The sequence below is a fragment of the Chenopodium quinoa genome, unplaced genomic scaffold, assembly GCF_001683475.1.
Source record: "Chenopodium quinoa cultivar QQ74 unplaced genomic scaffold, ASM168347v1, whole genome shotgun sequence".
Taxonomy (NCBI): Eukaryota; Viridiplantae; Streptophyta; class Magnoliopsida; order Caryophyllales; family Amaranthaceae; genus Chenopodium; species Chenopodium quinoa.
In genome coordinates this window covers 3,785,572-3,804,957 of record NW_018742733.1, presented here as the reverse complement: position 1 = coordinate 3,804,957, position 19,386 = coordinate 3,785,572, and the positions used below count along the sequence as shown (strand labels likewise).

At 34.9% G+C, this 19,386-nt stretch overlaps 4 protein-coding genes across 5 annotated transcripts; 1 reads left to right on the top strand and 3 right to left on the bottom strand.

Annotated features, from left to right (window-relative positions):
- Positions 1–186: 186 nt before the first annotated feature.
- Positions 187–6,587, bottom strand: LOC110723916 (upstream activation factor subunit UAF30-like). Of its 2 annotated transcripts, none has more exons than XM_021903328.1 (4): positions 6,377–6,587; positions 4,892–5,072; positions 3,779–3,926; positions 187–478 (listed from the first exon to the last, which is right to left on the bottom strand). In XM_021903328.1, exons 2-3 carry the CDS (start codon positions 5,063–5,065, stop codon positions 3,798–3,800), a joined length of 303 nt encoding a protein of 100 aa, XP_021759020.1. In that variant the 5' UTR covers positions 5,066–5,072; positions 6,377–6,587; the 3' UTR covers positions 187–478; positions 3,779–3,797. The 2 variants fall into 2 exon arrangements, with proteins under 2 accessions (XP_021759020.1, XP_021759019.1); XM_021903327.1 differs by having other exon boundaries at positions 4,892–5,076; positions 6,377–6,578.
- Positions 487–3,767, top strand: LOC110723656 (GDSL esterase/lipase At4g26790-like). The gene is made up of 3 exons (XM_021903000.1): positions 487–1,705; positions 1,806–2,348; positions 3,150–3,767. The coding sequence occupies exons 1-3, from the start codon at positions 1,277–1,279 to the stop codon at positions 3,369–3,371; spliced, it is 1,194 nt and encodes a 397-aa protein (XP_021758692.1). The 5' UTR covers positions 487–1,276; the 3' UTR covers positions 3,372–3,767.
- Positions 6,588–7,386: 799 nt separating the features above from the next.
- On the bottom strand, positions 7,387–13,661 carry LOC110723915 (dihydroxy-acid dehydratase, chloroplastic-like). Its single transcript, XM_021903325.1, has 15 exons — positions 13,524–13,661; positions 12,328–12,891; positions 11,705–11,776; positions 11,564–11,611; positions 11,037–11,191; positions 10,771–10,965; positions 10,585–10,696; positions 10,367–10,436; positions 10,204–10,262; positions 9,974–10,097; positions 9,742–9,812; positions 9,541–9,642; positions 8,153–8,233; positions 7,844–8,002; positions 7,387–7,759 (listed from the first exon to the last, which is right to left on the bottom strand). Exons 2-15 carry the CDS (start codon positions 12,871–12,873, stop codon positions 7,709–7,711), a joined length of 1,845 nt encoding a protein of 614 aa, XP_021759017.1. The 5' UTR covers positions 12,874–12,891; positions 13,524–13,661; the 3' UTR covers positions 7,387–7,708.
- Positions 13,662–14,577: 916 nt separating this feature from the next.
- Positions 14,578–18,955, bottom strand: LOC110723914. The gene is made up of 4 exons (XM_021903324.1): positions 18,408–18,955; positions 15,963–16,412; positions 15,345–15,663; positions 14,578–15,209 (listed from the first exon to the last, which is right to left on the bottom strand). The coding sequence occupies exons 1-4, from the start codon at positions 18,828–18,830 to the stop codon at positions 15,076–15,078; spliced, it is 1,326 nt and encodes a 441-aa protein (XP_021759016.1). The 5' UTR covers positions 18,831–18,955; the 3' UTR covers positions 14,578–15,075.
- Positions 18,956–19,386: the final 431 nt, after the last annotated feature.

Genomic DNA, 19,386 nt, shown 5'->3' with positions numbered 1-19,386 from the left:
CTTATGGTTTTTAATCCAAATTCAGGTTCGGTTCCCGTTAGAAATTTAACTTGACAAATCGTTAAATTGAGACCGTATCTACAAATTTGGTTAATCATTTTACTATTTAATTGAAATTTCAATTCGATAATGTTAATAATGGTTAACCACGAGTTTGCTACGACGACAACTTAAAAACACAATATGTCGGAGAAATAAATTCATTTATACGAACTTTTAACAAGATTGCTCTTATTATAGTTTGAATATAAGAAGTATGTGTGTACTCAAAGATTTTCCTAACCAAAAGAAGAGTTGCTTAAATCCCAGAGATGTAACAAAAAAGTGTATGAACCTTCAATTTATGATATGCTGCATATTCGCTAACAACTATGCTATACATATGTATTAAATACATGTCATTGATCACTCTGATGTCGAATCATTAACCAGCAGACATGGAAGCAGCATGCACCAGCACCAACGTCTTCGTCCTCATCTGTATCCACAAGACCACAATGTAACAGTTTAGTGAAAATGTGAAGGTGCATTTAATCACAAAAATAATGCACGTTAAACGGAAATACAAATGGTTATCATGCATTTCTTGAACTGTGATAGCAATGAGGGCATACAAAGGGGTTTAAAGCGTTAAAGTTTAGCTTAGCCTATAACAGTTTCCACTGCCTTTTCTTCTATCAACCTTTCTGTATCTGAACTTCTCATTTCTGACAGTAATCAGAGAACTTCTTTCTGATGAAAGATAAATGCTCTTCAATACACAATTGACAGTACATGCATTTAGCAGAACAAGAAATTATAATGATGAAAGAATGGTAAGTTATACATGAGGAAGATTAGCTATTAAGTAATGGTAATACATATGAAGTATTAAATACAGAGCATCAATTATTTCCCGCATCATAGGTTATATCGATCAGTTATAATAACTCCAACGACGCGCGCTCGTATAACTGTCAAAGTATATAATCTGAACCTGATGCACCCATCTGTAAACAATAACAGGAAGCAAAACTACTCCTTTTTAACTACCACAAGTCACAGCATAAGTCAATTCCCTCTAGTAACAAACTACACCGACAAATTTCAAGAATTCCCTCTTATTGGGCTTTTTCTTCTACCATCTTTTCATCGAAGGAAAGAAAAATAAAAATACAAAAAAAGAGCAGGGAAATTCTTTTAGCATTAGCCTATTTCAATTTTCAATAAGCAGAGTCTAACCCCAGCAGATCCAGCGTTTTAACATTGAAAAGAGTGCACATAGGACTAAACCCACATGATACACAAGGCTACCTTTTGGCTTCTCTTTGTTAAACTACTACAATACTTCCTAGCCATTGATGCTGAAATTCCGGCGGTCATTGTCTTTGGGGATTCCTCTGTTGATACAGGGAACAACAATGAGCTCTCCACAATTTTGAGGAGCAACTTTGAGCCATATGGTCGTGATTTTTTCGGAGGCAAACCCACTGGGAGGTTTTCCAATGGTCGTCTTCCATCAGATTTCATATCTGAGGCATTTGGGCTGAAACCAGTAGTCCCTGCATTCTTGAATCCTAATTACAAAATAGATGATTTTGCTACAGGAGTTTGTTTTGCATCAGCAGGAACAGGGTATGATAATGCTACGTCTGATACACTAGTAAGTCTTCTAACTTCCAAAGAAAATGCAAACATTCTACTATCGCTACAAATTCTTGATTCATAAAGTGTTGAACCTTCTTAATGTGCTTAAATTTGGTGTTCTAGCTCCAAGAGTTCAAGTCGTACCTATATAAGGATGAATGTATAAAAAAAGCTAACATATTGTGCATAATTATAACATGCAGTCTGTTCTCCCACTATGGAAGGAAGTGGAGTATTATAAGCAATACCAGCAGCAGCTGAGGGACTATCTTGGTGATGACAGAGCTAACACAATTCTTGAAGAAGCAGTATACCTAATAAGTATCGGAACCAATGATTTCTTAGAGAACTACTATGCACGCCATAAAAGACGATTGGAATTTAGTATTGAAGAGTACCAAAACTTCCTCATTGGGATTGCTAGTGACTTCATCAAAGATCTATATAATCTTGGAGCTCGTAGAATATCTCTGGGTGGCCTACCTCCAATGGGATGTTTGCCATTGGAAAGAACCAGAAACATCATGTTTAAGCGTCAATGCATAGAAGAATACAACCAGGTAGCTAGAGAATTTAATATGAAATTGGCAAATTTGGTCGACAGGCTAAACACAGAGCTGAAAGGGATACAGCTATTGTTATCAAACCCTTACGACATTCTCTTAGAGATGATTCAAAATCCATCTTCTTTCGGTAAGATATTTTCACTTAAAACTGAAAGGGTCTAGCCTGAAAAGGGTGAAGAAATGCAACAAACATTTCCAGTCACATGAAACATCATGCTATTTACCTTTTCAACTAACGTTTTGCAACTGCTAGCTGGCTTTAGACTCAACCATTGGGCAGTTAAATCCTTAAAATCATATACAGCACAACATAATGCATTAAATTTTAAGCTTCATGGCTCACATTTTTCACGAAAACATCTTGCACTTACATACAAAAATTACTTTTCAGTTTAAACCAAACATGAATTTATAACCTTTCTTTTTAAGTAAACTTGCAAGAAAATACCCTTATCAGGCCTTATATATACTGTAAGACTGTAAGTCAATTCTTGGAGTGAGTTAATAAAATGTAACTCTGTTTACAACTGTTTTATTACAATTTTATTTTTAACAGGAGAATACAAATACGAGTAGTTATTATTTATTTGCTATTACAAGTCTAAAGAATTATCTTACTACTCTCCATCCATATTGTAATGCCTAATACAATTTTCATGGTCAAACTTCAAAAAATTTAACTGAAAATTCTCATCAATCTATGCGAAGCACAAAAAGATGTAATGAACAAATGTATGTCAATTTGTAGTTTTATAATATAAAGTTTATAATTTCTATTAATACTTAATTAAAGGCATTGATGGACAAATGTATGTCTTGAAGATTGTGCAAAATAAAACAGGCACTACATTTTTGGACAGAGGGAGTACTTTATAACTGCAAAACTCAACTTAATATAACCTTTCACTCTTCCTTTTGTAATCTATATTTGTGGCAGCACATTCAAGTAATTAATGCATATGGATGCTTAATTTCTTATTTTCAGGATTTGACAATGCAGATGTAGGATGTTGTGCCACTGGATATCTTGAGATGGGTTATATGTGTGATCAACTCAACCCATTCACATGTAAAGATGCTGATAAATATGTATTTTGGGATGCTTTCCATCCCACTGAAAGAACAAATGGTCTTGTAGCTGCTCATCTGATGAAGAAATGGTCAACCAAGTTTCTATAATTGACACAAGGTATATGATCCCCTCCTACAATGCAATGAGGCGTCATATGCATACCACATTACATCATAGTATGACTGTATAACACAATTTTCATCAGGCACCTTAATCCTTACTCCTTACTCCTTGGAGTACATAGTCTTGTTAATTCATTGTCTCAGATCCTGATACAGAATCTTATTGGAAAAAAAAATGAAGAGAGAGATGCCTCCTATTTCATTCCCACGCTTCCCAACTTTGACAAGCAAAATGATTAAATAAGTTCTACTTATTCTATTGATTTATGAGATATTCATGTTGATTGCAGGTTCGCAAGAACTTTCATATGCAGTTAACAGAATGTAAAGCAGAAAAACAAGAGCCTACTTATGATAGAGTATTGCAACAATAAGCAAAGGATGGCATGAACCTTAACTGCAGGGTGAACATCACTTTGGCTCCTTGGGAAAATGCAATTTGATCAAGGAAGGAAGCTCAGCTAAATCCACCTTTGATTTTCCAAGCAAAATACTCTTCAATTTATCATCACAAATGACAAAATTTTTGTTTTGTGGATCCTGCATAGACACACTTCTTGTCAGCATCAAGGCAAACAATGTGTCAAGAATCAAATGTACTATGATAATTGGAGGACAGGAACTGTTGTTACATATTTGCTCCCCTCCTTTCTATTTATTCCCTTCATCAGTTCATTTAACAGAATAAAACTAGGCAACATATCTAAGATTCCTTAATATATAAGGTAAGATGAAAGAGGTTCCAAAGCATGAGAGTATGAGACAAGGTCACACTAAAAGTATACAAATTGTATATTTGGTACAAGTTAAATGAGAGGTAATGATTACTTGAGCATACTTTTCCATGGAATGTCCTATTGATATGTTTATGATACTGTATCTCCACTCCCAAGCATGTGTTTTTCTTCCTAAATTTTCACTACCATTTGGTAATACCTTTAGAGTAGGGAATGAGAATTAATGAAGAAAATAACATACTTGGAAATGAAAAGCAGTAAAGTTGCATACTTGGAAATGAAAAGCAGTAAAGTTAAAAACAAAAAACAAAACACAGACTCATTGAAATCACCTCAATCTATGACCTTGTACCAAATGGACTGAAAGTATAGCAGAAACTATTAATTGAATATCTAGAAGGCAATATGAATTTCTTTGTTATCACTTCCAAGTTCCAACCACATAGTATAGCTAGCTCCAATAAAATATCCATGAAAAAAAAATGAAGAAGCTTTGGATTTAATTTCCATGGGTCTAAAGCCTAAGCCTAAAATCTGCTCCACATAAGTATAGAAATTTTTGAGGCTAAACTTCCACAGAAAAAGCAGCTGAAAATTAGGCAATACACTGTAAATGTTAAATTATTTACAAATAATATCTTCTGACTAAACAGGATCTAACCATAAATGATTTTAAAAAATTCTGATAACAGCAAACATTTAAATTTGTGAAAACAAATCCCCTAGATCATCAGAATTAAATATCAAAGAGGAACCATTTAGTGTAACCTGGAGTTTATTTGTCTTGATGTAAGACCAAACTCGCATGAAGCACCCCAAGCGAGAAATCTGCGATTGACCAACAAACTCCCGCAGAGTTGATGGGAGATTTACTAGATCAATCAAATTAGCAAGCTTTTTTGGATTGTCTATGACACTTTTCTTCAAACGAGGTGGCAGCATTTTAAATCTTCCTGCCAAAAATAAAAGTATGTTAATAATTATCACCAGCATTATCAACTTTTGTTTCTATGCTTTCAACTTTTCAAGTATGTAATAGAAAACATTTTTTTGGTGCCGATAAATCTACTAAAATTATATACTTCTAGAGTACATCACAATGATATACAAAAGACTACTAGATGATTGTCACAACTTAAAAGTGCACAAGTCCAACCAAGAAGCAGTAAGAATTGCCTAGACGGCTAGACTAGAACCTTTTGATCCATCCTCATAGAGCTTAGTAAGGAAGGCAAAGAGGGGACTTCTTCTTTGTCACTAACTAATTCATATAACATGCACTAGCAAAATATAGCATGAAATTTAGGAACTAAGGTTGGACCAACTTCAGGATAACATTTCATTCACAGCTTATATGGATGAATTTCTATGTCAGCTTGAAAGTGGATATATCATGTATGGTGTAAAATTTTCCCCTCCAAATTAAGGGCCTCAAAAAAGAAGCACATGATGACATATTGACATGAGTGACATACCACATAATAACACACAGTTCTTTTAATCAAACCAAACAAACAACTAGAATTTAGAATTGGAGGTCCTTGACATATAAAATAAACTGAATATTTATATTCAATTCCAAGAAATGCCAGAGAGATATCATGTAGCAACTTCTAGATGCTCAAATATCAAGACTTTCTGCGAAAACACCCTCAATCATTTTGTTATCCCCCAATACTCCAAGTCAGAATTTCCTCCATAAGTTTAGCTTATAGCTAATCATATTTTCTACTGTTATTTGGATGTCAGCTAGCTTAGTTGGTAAGGTTTTGGAGATAATACCGGGACTTCGGATTAAATCTTGTATACAATATCTCCTTTGTAGGTCTCTCTACACCAAAATAATGAATCCATAAAATAAATTGAAAGTTGAAACCCCCACAGTTCATCTTTCAGCTTGCTGTCAGTAACTTGGAAAACCCATCTCAGGATTTGTACTACATATACTCAATTAATATGGAGAAAAAAGAGAAAGATATCATCTTTGGTTGAATTCCAAGGTTTAGGGCAGATTAATGCTTCATTTAACAGGGTTTCAACTCAGAAAACATATCAAATTCAAAGGAGACTTTTATCAAACACTTGTTGTGCATGCTCCTTATCACTGCTATTTAGTATTCAATCTTGCAAACATGATAGTGATAATTGATTTTATCGATCAACAAGCTCAGAAAACGGCTGTAATTTAGTGTATCATTCACTATAAATAAATAATTGAATTTAAAGAGAAATTAAGGCTAAAGAAGAAAAAACCTGGGGAATAAATTCGGAGCGACGCTGATTGGGAAGAACAGCAGGCAAAGAGAGAATATGTTTTTGGCAAGGGTTTTGCGCGCAACCTCTCTCCAAACTTGCTGACAGTTGAAATGCTATTGCCGTACTGCTGGATTTTCCAGTTTTCCTGTGTTGGGCGGTTGATAACTTGATATCAATTTGTCATGCAAAAATTGAATTGAAAATAAATAAATAAATAAATAAAATTGTTCAAAGATTGGTGTGACAATTTTTTATTTTTATTTTTTGTTTTTGAAACCTGGTGTGACAATTAAATTAGAGTGATATGAGTATTTGTTAGGAGCATTTTGTTCACTTGATTTCTCTTACGACTTATTGAATTTATTTAATTGTTATGGAACTCACTTGAACGTCAAGATAGCTCTAGACCGTCTCTAATTGTGCCTCGTGTCAGGGCCACATGCTTTGGGGTTAGTATCTCCAGCCCATGAGTTTTGTGTCATGTCATTTCAGGCCGAACTTTTTAAATGTTTGGCCTGTGCACGGCCCAAGCCAAGACACCATCGTGTCGCACCTTGCTAGGCTTACGTGCCTAAGCAAAATTACATTGATTCTAGCACGTTTTTTTATGCCAAATTATGTTGCACCTTATCGTGTTTCTCCCAAAAGGTGGCAATAACGTGCCATGTGATGGACCATGCTAAGCCTTAGGCTGATCCGACCCAATGCCATCTTTACTTGAATATACTTTTACATCCCTTGTTAACCCAAATCTAAACTTATTTGGTTAATATAACATGACGTGACAATTTTAATTTCAAACGTTAGCTTATTATGTGGTAAGCCAGAGGTGTAAGTGAAAGCCTAGAGAAACACTATTACTCTTGTAATTCTAACACATGTAACATGTTGCAAAATTTGATTAACTTATCCCCTTGATTAATATTAAACATCCCTGTTGCCCTAAAGAATAAATGATATTAGTACTCGACTAATGGTGAAAGTTGAAGTAGAAACGCACTAGGACATAGAACATGAAAAAACTTGGGACTTAAAAGTTAAACATGCAAAAACTTCGGTGAATTTATTTTTGCCCAGCAACTTAGCACAGGCATAATTTCAATCAATAACCCCTTTCTCCTCCAAAATGCTGAGTTGCTCAGCGTTTCTGTTCAAAGAATACTAGACCTCATAAAACGCACAACAGACTAGATTACAAGCACTAAAACTACACCCGGTAAACAAAATGCTCAAGCCTACAAACATCTGTGGGAATTTTCAAAATCCCACACTAGAATCAAGAATGCGAGTTGTTTTCGCTTTGGAGTAAATCAGTGCTTTCTCATCTGGCTACTCATCAGTTACACAGCCCCTTGAAGCTGACTGCACATTCTTGATATACTGAAAATGAAGGAACACAACTATCAGCAAAATTACATGAGTGTGGATTTTGTTAGAAGGGTGTAAGGAAATGCAAGATGATACCTTGTACAGTACTCCCCTGTTAGCTTTGTATGCAGGTGCAGTCCACTTTTTCTTTCGCTCCTCCATCTCCTTGTCTGTCAGCTGAACATCCATGATCTTTTTCCCTACGTCAATTGTGATGATGTCTCCATTCTGCACCAGACCTATTGGTCCACCCTCCTAAACATTCCGAAAAGTAGAATAGTTCAAGATCCTTCCATATTTGTTTCATCTAGAACTTTGCAGTTATTAAACCACACCCATCAAGGCCTAAGTTGAAAATATTATAAAAGAAAGAGTAAACGCTGAAAGATGAAGAATTGTGCATACTTGTGCTTCAGGGCAAACATGACCGATAACAAATCCATGTGAGCCTCCTGAAAACCTTCCATCAGTTAGTAGAGCCACATCCTGCAACAATCCAAAGCATGGTAATGTAAGGCATTAATTCAAGAAAAAAATCTGATTTTTCAACTATATAGATACAATACTAACAATATTACACCCTTTTGTTCTTTTGGATTACATAACTCAAACCTGAGTATTAGCGTTAGACACGAGTACTGTGAACCTGTCCAAGTGTCCCTCAGAAAAAAAATAAAAAACAATCCATGTTTTCTGTTCTCTGTCCGGAAATAAGTGTCAACTCAGGTCTCAGAGAGGAAGGATCTCTAATAGGGGTACTTGAGGCAAAACAAAGAGTCAGGTTAACATAGCTTTTGGCATTTTATACGAAAATCCCTTTTCCTTCAAAACTGGTAGCAGTAGTGCTTGCTATATACTTCATATTTTCCTTTATCAAATACATAGAGAAATACAAGTACAAAAGGCCACAAAAAATTGAATACATACTTTTATAAGTAAAATAACTACGTAGTAGACACAGAAGCTACATGACTGTTGGACTGACCCTAACAGGGCAATTGGTATGTGGGATGGGAATTGGGGAATAGAGAGTGGGAGTGGGATAGGGATTGGAAATTGATATTTGGGAATTCATAAATTAATTGACAATTTCTTGTCTGGTGGATTGACAGAAAAAGTAGGGAATAAACACCAATTTAAAAATATATCCTTACATATTCTTCTCCTCTTCCCATAATATAGCAATGAAGCCAATTTACTCTTCTCCCAATTCCCATCCTCAATACCTACCTCTCCTTGCGTAATAATACAGTGAGAAATGAGGTCTTCATTTCCCATTCGCAATTCCACTATCATTTCCCATTCCTCTCTAATAAACATGGGAAATAAGTTAAGTTAGGAAATCATTTCCCATTCCCAAGAATCCCAACCTCATTTCCCATCAAAGGAATACCCAATGAAGGGAGTGTTCAAGGGAAATTGGAAAGTAAAACCTCTTCCTTCTTTTACAAAAGATGTCATCATATCATGTGTATTTTGTATATGTCAATGATGTTAATTAATCAGGTGAGCATCTGGGATGAAATCATATACATCTAACAAGATATGTGAAGGGTTACACTACTATCAGTTATGATGAGCTGACCCAGAAATAAAGTGATATAAAACTTGCTGATGCCGTAACCAAAGGCTGTGAGAGTCCGTTTTGGATAAAGAATAAACAGTGAGATTATGCCTAGCAGAATGCCAACATTAACATTATTAAACCAAAGCTTCTAAGGAGGTTGGGAAGAGTGAGATCAAGATTACATTATTTCAGGCACAATGCAAGCATACAGATCAGATCAAAATACCTTCCCCAGTCCTGCACCCATTATAGCACTAGTAGGTGTCAACATTTCAGGCATGCCAGGTCCACCTTTTGGCCCTTCTCCTCTAATGACTACTACTTTACCCTGAAAAATGTTTAAATTTATAAGTAAGCAGCAATATATATATGAAATATTTTGATCGTTCAGTCACTGTGAATGAACCAACTATTGCACAAAAAGTACCTTGAAACTCTGAGGGTCTTCTGAAATAGCAGTTATCATAGCTTCTTCTCCTTCAAAAACAAGGGCTGGACCTGAAAGTTTATATGATAAGAAGTTTCTCAGTTGCATTATTAGATCTGGTGAGAAAAAAATTAGGAAAACCCTGTTTGTTCACAACTTCACATAGTTCTAAAATTAGAAGGCCGTGAAATTTATAATAATCCAAAAAGTGCTTGGCTAGAAGGGATATTACCAGAAAAATATAGTCCTTCCTTTCCAGTAATTTTTGCTACAGAGCCCTCTGGAGCAAGATTACCATACAGTATCTGTATATGCCCCGTTTCCTTAATGGGATTTGACAATGACCGTATTATTTGCTGAAACATATTAACAAACAGATTAATAGATTATTAATAAGAAAAATTGAAGAATAAAAGTTTTTACATGAATAGTGAATACTAGCTTGGAAGATATGCATCATACCTGACCTTCAGCCAAGGCTGGGAATAGTTTGGCATTCTCTGCCAATGTTTTCCCAGTAACTAGACAAACAAGAAACACAAAAGATCATGACTTTTAAGATAAAAGATTAACAAAAGCAAATGACTTGAAGCAAAAGCATGTCCAAGGGTGCAGGAAGAATTACCAGTGATGCAGTCCCCATCTAGAAATCCTAGCTCAAGAAGGTAGCGAATCACTGCAGGTGTGCCACCAACCTATAAAGATCCATCAGAAGAGGTATAAGCTACAATACTGAAAACAAAACAAAAGCTCACCTAATAGCCCAACAAGTAAGGAAATTATCATTTGGCTACAAAAGTCAAAAATTAAAGTTTGGTCAAGGTAAAGGGAGCTCAAATGTACCTTATGTAAGTCTTCCATGACGTACTTTCCACTTGGCTTAAGGTCTGCAAGGAATGGAACCTGATCGCTTATCTTCTGAAAGTCATCAAGAGTTAAGTCTACACCAACGGACCTACAAAGACACAAGAGGCCTATTAGGCACCAATTTCAAGCAGGCTACAGAAATTACACAGCAGCATCTCTCACCTGGCAATAGCAATTAGATGCAAGACAGCATTGGTCGACCCACCAAGGGCCATCACCACAACCATTGCATTCCGCAGAGATTTCTCAGTTATTATATCTCGTGGCTTTAAGTCCATTTTAAGCAGTTCAAGGAGATATTTTCCAGCAAGACGGCATTCATCTATTTTCAAAGGGTCTTCAGCTGGTGTTGACGAGCTTAAAAAGAGAAGGGGGAATTATAACCCAAGAAAGAACAAAATCTCAACTCTATAACGTAAATACAATACCTGTAAGGAATAGACATTCCCATGGCCTCGATAGCTGATGCCATGGTATTTGCAGTATACATACCACCACAAGCTCCTGCTCCAGGACAGGAATTACGGATGACATTCATTCTTTGTTCATCATTAATAGACCTGCTAACGAATTCCCCATAACACTACAGAAGAGTCACAGAAAAAAATGAAAAATTGCACATTTGCACTTAAAGTAATTGCTTTAGTTCAGCAACAAATTACATATTTAACACAAAGCATTTATCATCAATAATAGTCCCCCAAACATATTCTAAATAATACTACAGCATGAAAATCTCAAATGAGCTGCTTAAGTAGTAGAGTTAAAGAGTTATAGCATGCATTTCCAAAATGCTGCCATTCATTCAAAGTAGAAATACAGGGAAAGATAAATTGACAGCATGATAGTTGTGCATTAAGGTGACAAGGAATCCTTAAAATCCAGCACAATTTACTAAAGAAGATAAAATTCAAATTCAAGGAAACGAAGGTCGCAAGGAAAATTAGCTACATACCTGGAACGCATTAACAATGTCCAATGTATTACCTTGAAAATGACCAGGCTGCAAATCAAAATTAAATAATAAATAAAAGATGGTTTTACAGAGGGGCAAAGAAAGATGAGCAATACAAAGTTTCCAATCTCCAATCCTGACCTTGATCGTACCACCATAGACCATGATGCCTGGCCTATTAAGGCGTCCCATAGCCATGATTGTACCCGGCATCTGTAAACAGCACAATCATCAACAACGTATAGGCAGTGGCCCAACTTACAGCATACTTAACCAAATTCGAGATAGCATTTTATATAAATACGAAGTACTTGTTTCAGCCTCAAAGAAGCAATAATATATTTAGCAAACAACAGGATACAGGGACCCAATTTTAGAAATTGGATACTGAACACCTTCAAAATTTTAAATTCAAATGAGAGTCAACATTTTGCATTGAACATTTATCTCATGTGTCACATTACCAAATAACATGATTCATCGGTTCTCATTTACGTAAAATTTTGAGCAACATATATGTATAAAATGCTCTAATTTCAATTTTATGCATCACAGAAACAAATAATCAACACACGAATGAATTATTCACAAATTACAACTTCAAAGTAAGTCACTATTCAAATTTTGAGGTTATCCATTATAACAACCCTTATGTTTTAAATCCCACAGATGACAATACACTTGATATTGTAACTCAGCACAAAAGGAAGATACTAATCTCGATCACCATAGACAAGTTGATAATCAGAAGAAGTAATACTTACATTTTTATCACATCCAGGGATAGAGATGTTTCCATCATACCATTGAGCAGACATAACCGTCTCAATACTGTCAGCAATCAAATCCCGTGATTGCAAACTGTAACACATGCCTCTAGTACCCATCGAGATAGCATCACTAACACCAATAGTGTTGAACCTAAAGCCAATCATCCCGGCCTCTTGGACTCCCTCTTTCACTGCTTCTGCTAGCTCTAACAGGTGCATATTGCAAGTATTACCTTCGTACCAAACCGATGAAATACCAATCTGAGGTTTGCTCATATCATCTTCTGACAGCCCCACTCCATAAAGCACAGCTTGCGAGGCACCTTGAGACTTAGGTTCAGTAATGCGAGAGCTGTACTTGTTGAGCTTCCCCCCTGTGGATTCTGATGTAACAACTGTCTGTGGTTCGGCTGCTGGACTTGAGAGTGTAGAAACACATTTCAAAGGCCGATAGCTACGAGCATTCGGAGCTAATCGTTTTGAAATGCAGGGAGCAGCGAAGTTTGAACCCACATTCGGAACGACAAGAGCAGCTTGCATCTTTGCTGACTATTATAGCTGTATAGCACAAGAGAAAATTAGGTAAAGACATGGGTACAAACACTGTAATTATGGGAAGAAATTTATCAGTGAGAACCAAATTACAACAAGAACAATGATAAAACTTCGTTATCATTTACTACTACAAATATTCCACCTGAAAAATTATAATTAATTAACCATTAATTTCTTAGCTCGAATTTGGACTAAAACTAACGGCTCGTTTGGTAGGTGGTAATAATATGCCAAGAACAACAATTTACTCTAGGTTGAACGATTTCACAAATGAAACAACAACAATCAAAGAGCAATAAGCAACATTAAATGGGTGTTAAAGTCAAAAGGGTAACATCAGAAATTTAAAACAAACAAATTAAATAGCACTTTAATTCTAGGATATGATAAAATTGCTCAAAAATTAAAAATCTGAAATTAAGATAACTAGCCTTTCATTGGGTCTAAATTGAAAAGAAAACAGAAATGTCATCCTAAAATCTAACCTGGGTAGCACTAGAAATTGCTTAAAAATCAAAACTTTGATGATTTCAGCCAAAAAAATTAAGGATACTCCGTATAATACATTGAAATGAAAGCTAAGTACAACTTATAATAAGGAAATTAATCAAATTGAAATAAAAAGTCGGAATTACCTTAATACTGTTGAACTCTGACCTTAGATAAACCCAAAAAATGAAAGTTTTAGGTGAGAAAAATGGCGGACGTAAAGAAGCGAGGAGAGAGAGAGTGAGAGGGGTTTAACACAAGTACTGGAATTGAGTAATCCAACCAATTATTTAAAAGTGAGTGGAAAGTGGAATCAGTTTTTGGTTGTTGGGCTTCAAGTCTTTTCGTTTGAGATTATTACGGAGTATCATAGTCCAAACTAGAATGCCGATTCATAGGGAAGTCCATGCTAATTAAACTTTTGTATACACCCAGTTTTCAGTAATTTATTGAACATCGGTTACACTTTTGTCAGATTTAGTGTCACTTTTGTCAAATTTATTAATGAAACATAAATAACTTGGTAACTTTTGTGCGTTTTAGTGTAACTTTTGCACATTTTATTGTCACTTTATAACGGATGTTCAGTAATTTACTGAACATCCGTTTTATTTAAAAGTTTGTCTTATCTTGAAAGTATTTCATTTTCTAAATATTGACCATCATCATTTTAGAAAGTTATACAAATTTTAACGGAGTATCGGAGTAATATTTTGTTAATTGCACTTCTCTCTATCTGTCTTCTCATCACATGGGTCCCTAATCTCCCTATATTTATGTCTCTCTATCTAAATTTGGAAGGTTTATCTTGTTTTAGGTTTTTTTTTACTTTGATATACATGCAATACTTTTTTTTTTTTTTTTTTTTTTGAGGGAATGGGTTAATCATATAGGGTAACAAAAAATATTGTTATGAAGAGAGTAATTGTTCTTAGGATCAAAGAGTACTTCTAAGTGGTGCTATTTCCATAAATAATGTTAAAAAAAAAAATTAATCTTTATATGAGTTAATGTGAAAACTAGTTCTCACCATACCATCTATGTAAGATTGATTAAGAGGTTTAGTTCTACGTCTACCTCTCTCTTCCCATTCCCTACAATTTTTTTTTTTAATCATCTCTTCTTGGACAGAAATTACACTTCTTAAATCAACTCTGATTATCTCTAATGATAAAACAAAAGCATGAGAGAAACTCCAAGTTGCAAAAACGAAAGAACAAATATGATGCATTATATTATTACTGATACTCAATATTACAACATACAAATAACCACTCTTCCCAAATAAATTACACCAATAAATAAAAAAAAATAAGCAAATGCCATGAAGACAAGCCAATAAGCTCCCCAAATGAAGATAGTCAAATACAGGTCGTAGACTCGTAGATGCTGTGAACAAGCTAAAGTACATGAACATATTTATAGAATCTACATTCATATGGATGTTGTAAAAGAATCATCGCATTAAGTACACAAAATGGTGAAACTAACTGTACTTCAATACGTAGTAGTATCTATTTGCATGATGAGGTCCAAACCGAGACCGTATAATCAGTCCTTATGCTAGCTCCCTGACTCCCTTGACGCGCTCACTTTCTCTAGAAGAAATTGATCTTGTAAGGATATCAAGGACCGTATAAGGTCAGAGAAGCAAAGTTTGTGTATAATATTACGCGCAAATGAGGATGTTCTTGTCTGTTAAATACCAACTGTTTTTCCGAGTAGCCAGAGTACTAAAGATAACTCGATACCAAAAATGAGTTGGAGCCAAGCCCTATCTAACATAAATCCGTAAACTGTAATTCCAGCTTTGTTGTTCTCAAAATATGTCACTGCAAGAATACCCAAGATAAAGATATCAGTATGTAAATTATTAACACTGCAGACTGATAAATTTAATCACTATCAGAAGACAAATAAAACTCGGAGATTATACTGTGTTAAAATGAAGTAATTATTACTCTTACCTAGAGCTTGTCGCTTCTGGAAACCGATTGAGCTATAGGCATAAGCAGGGAGGAACTTGGTGTTATCTACATCATCCTCCTCATCCCCTGCCTCATCGTCATCTGAATGAGTGCTCCTCGAATCAAAGAAACCTGGGCTTCCTCCGCTACTGGTCTGGGCTACGGGTGTTTCAGTCTCAGAGGTAGTACCAAAGGACTCAACTGTCGCGCACACATGCCATTTTGCGGAAAGAGAGGTGATTGCTTGAGCTTTGTGTGTTATCTTTGTGGCGCTTTGTAGTATTATTACAATCCCGGTCAATAGAGTAATGGAGCATAGCTGCACAATTCCAAGAGAACAAAGTACTCTCATTAGATATTGTTGTTACACTTTTATTACTCCGTATTTTCTATAAGTAAATTGACATTTTTAAGACCAAAACTTTCTGAGAAAATTTTCATAATAGCCAGGATCGCGCATACCAGCATGTTACCATTACTTAGTGTATGCTTAGCTAAATCAAAGTTAAAACTTAAGGGCATTTTTTTCGTATTTTAGCACAATTAATGAGGTAGTTTTAGACAGATTTTTTTGAAAAAGTTAAGTATCACAAAGGAAATATGACAAGAGAGACATACTGCAAGTTCTCCAGCTCTGAAGATGCTCATATTTGAATGGTTTTTGGTAGTGTACAGCAAGGCAGCAAATTGGCTCGAAGTGATTAAAACCAATGCCAATAATATAAATGAACGATAACGATGGCTTATGATCCTCAAGTGCCTCCTAATCCGAAGGTGCTCCATCAAAACAGACATGACATCTGAATCTTCCTGGAACACGTTGGCAAAGTCCTTGAGCCGCAGGATCTGAAGGTAGCAGATCAGACGGAAGAGAATGCAGACCAGGAAGAAGACTAATGTCCGATAAAGCCATGATATCAACTCCAATGAGCATGCTACAATGTCACTTAAAATGATGTTACCCAAGAATGGAATTTGGGAGGCCCCTGAAGCATACCACCAGATTTTGTAGGCACATTCGGCTAAAAAGCATGGGAGAACAAAGACAGATAATATCTTCAATGATCCCTGCATAAGCATGAGAAGAAAAGTTAATCAATTATCACCATTCAATTAACAATTACATGATTATGAAATGTTTAAAATTCCTAGGGCCTACCACTTAGCATGAAGCACCCCTAATTTCCAATGACAAAAGTACATTACATGTACTATTTCATACTACTTTATAGGAAAACATTGTTTGCACTTTAGTATGCTTGACCAGAGCCAATCATATCGTGATGAACCCAACCCATTTCGGCCTAATCAGTCGTGTTGAACAGCTCTTAAGTGTTAATGCAGTGCTTTATGAGGTGGATAAGAAACAAGACCAACTAATATAGTAATCACATAAACCCACTAGTACAAGATCCATAATATTTCCAGATTCTTCTAGTTGATGATGATACTAGTACTATATCATTACTTTATGTCGCAAGATTAACTAAGGAATAATGTAGAGTATTAAAAAAGGCTAATCACTGTCGGTCCCAAATCTTACTTTTAATTAACTCATCTGATCCCGTAATTATGGAGATCAATTTATGTACGGCATGGTGAATGAATACTCTAAGGAACAATAAGTTATGGTCAGGAAGATTTATTTCTTTATCAAATAATTTTACACCTATATTAAGCCAAAATACTAAACTAGTAAACTATTTTGGTTAATAAAAACAAGACACATCCCAAAACACATGACACACGCAAAAGAGCATACACAAAGCATATTTTCTCCTAAAGAATGAAAGAGAGAAGGAAAGGTAACTGTATTGAGAAGACAGGCTGGTAGCCGACCTTATATTGACCAAAAGAACAAGCTTCACAAGAATCACAGCTCGGCTGTTATCAATTACCGAGTATTTCCTTATTTTCACGTTTGTAGATGCATAAATTCAACCATTAGTATTTTTAATTACTGATCAATACATATTTTAAGAAAATGACATGAGTATCTAACAAGTTAAAAAGTATAAATAAATTAAGACGAATCTAACAAGAACCCACGTGATTTGCTCTTAAATATAAATCACCAAAGTTAGTCAAAGTAGAGTGACAACATCAACTTCTTAAACATACCGAGCAATCAGCAAACCAGAATTCCAGAAGTAAGATAAATTTCAGGCAATCATTCTGCTTCGGATTACCAACATTCCGATCATAAACACTAAGTTGACCGATTTCGAGGACAGCGAAAGATCAAAAGAACTAAAGCATAATTCAATCCGAACACATTTCATAAAAGAAGAAAGGATAAATTGGAAAGGGACTCGCATTAATGAATGAATCAAGAAAATCCAAATTTAGAAAGAAATCATTTTTATCACAGTAATTCAATTAGAATTATTAAGACTTTAAGAACCCTAATTATCACACAAATATTAATTATAATCACCGAAAATACCAGCTCATAAAGTCTCCAAATCAATTATTATGACATCAAAAAATTGAATCATACCATAAAATAATATACTCCATAAAAATGAAATTAAATAAAAATACAAGAACAGGGGATCAAATCTAGAAACACCTACCCATGTCACAATCAAACCACATTTAAAAACAAAAAAACAATTCACAAACTAATTGATCATAATTCATGTCATTCATCACATTCAATGTATAAAAAAATCCATTAAATCAAAGAAAAATTTGTAATTTAAAATTAAAATTACCCCAATTCAGTTGACAATTTAACAAACTCAGAAACAGAGGATGAAATCAAGCAATCATACAATATAAACCAAAATCCAAATTAATCCAAAACCCATGACACAAATCAAATTTAAACCAATTAATACCCCAAAATGGAACATTTATTCCACAAATTAATTACAAAATCACCCAATTCAATCAAAAAATCAACAAACCCATAAACAGAGAATAAAATCAACCAACAAAATTAATCTAAATACCCAATGCAACCAATCAAAAACCCAATTCACTAATCAAACAAAAACCCATTAAAAATCCATAATTGACCAATTAATCATCAACAAAATTAAGGGAAAAAATACATACATAGACCTGGGTAGTGTAATGATGTCTAACAGAATCACTCTCATCAACAAGCTTATCAAAGAACAAGAACCTTCGAAGACCATACTTCCTTACATACTGTGTAAGACAAACAAACGAAAGCGTCGCAACGGAGGAGAGAGAAAGTTGCACGACCGTGTCGTAAGGGCGGTCGTGCGTGGCGTCGCAAGAAGGGCAAGCAAGGTAAAAATGGGAGAATGCAGGGACTAGAATTGCAAATATAAGAAAAACAGACCATGATAAAATTGCTGTGTAAATATTTGATTGATCAACGCACATCCATCGAAGGTAAGAACGGAAGCCGTGCAATTCATCATGGGCGTGCGAAAGTAATCGATTGAATGATTTTCTGGGATTTCGGGATGTTGGGATTAAGCTATGTGTTGGGGTTGCATCATCCCCCATTTTTGGGGGAGAAAGATGTAAGAAGAGAAGAGGGTGTAAGAATGTTTATTTGGGTGTAGGGGGTTTTTATATGGATAGTTTAGTACTATAAGGACTTGTTTGATAAGTGGTATTGTAATTTCGGGATTAAGATGACTCGTGAATATGTAAGAAAAGTTAATCTGTATTTAGTTTAAAGTTTAATAACACTGATTGGTTATATGTAATATAATATATAATAAGTTTTTAAAATACAGTATCTAATATCAATTATCGAGTATATTAGATTGATATGTTACAAGAATGTAAAGACGTATATAGATATGGAGTATCATGTTAGTGTAACACTGTAGCATAAGGAATATGTATAGGACCATGATATGGAACTCGATACCAATTTTTGGTCCATGGTATAAGAAACGTTTTGTAAGTGATATTCCGAATTACGAGCTAGCAATGGAATTGGAATAGTTTCATACGAAGTAGTTAGTTTTGATTGTTCTTTTGTAACAAACTCAAAATATAAAAATCAAAGTGATAAATTTAGATTGTGATTAGAACACTTATTACTTCATTA

Bases quoted from the DNA above. Each gene is read 5' to 3' on its own strand.
- LOC110723656 (XM_021903000.1), top strand. From the start codon at position 1,277: ATGATACACAAGGCTACCTTTTGGCTTCTCTTTGTTAAACTACTACAA. The intron at 1,706-1,805 runs TAAAGTGTTGAA...AAAAGCTAACAT, and splicing joins CGCTACAAATTCTTGATTCA to ATTGTGCATAATTATAACAT. The intron at 2,349-3,149 runs GTCTAGCCTGAA...AGTAATTAATGC, and splicing joins TTTCACTTAAAACTGAAAGG to ATATGGATGCTTAATTTCTT.
- LOC110723916 (XM_021903328.1), bottom strand. From the start codon at position 5,065: ATGCTGCCACCTCGTTTGAAGAAAAGTGTCATAGACAATCCAAAAAAG. The intron at 3,927-4,891 runs GTTACACTAAAT...GTGTCTATGCAG, and splicing joins TCAAGACAAATAAACTCCAG to GATCCACAAAACAAAAATTT.
- LOC110723915 (XM_021903325.1), bottom strand. From the start codon at position 12,873: ATGCAAGCTGCTCTTGTCGTTCCGAATGTGGGTTCAAACTTCGCTGCT. The intron at 10,098-10,203 runs GTATGATGCATA...AATATGTTTCAG, and splicing joins CAGCCTTGGCTGAAGGTCAG to CAAATAATACGGTCATTGTC. The intron at 8,234-9,540 runs GTATTTTGATCT...GGATTGTTGCAG, and splicing joins TGGGTGCAGGACTGGGGAAG to GATGTGGCTCTACTAACTGA.
- LOC110723914 (XM_021903324.1), bottom strand. From the start codon at position 18,830: ATGGGGGATGATGCAACCCCAACACATAGCTTAATCCCAACATCCCGA. The intron at 15,664-15,962 runs GTATGTCTCTCT...GGAATTGTGCAG, and splicing joins TCAGAGCTGGAGAACTTGCA to CTATGCTCCATTACTCTATT. The intron at 15,210-15,344 runs GTAAGAGTAATA...GTATTCTTGCAG, and splicing joins CCAGAAGCGACAAGCTCTAG to TGACATATTTTGAGAACAAC.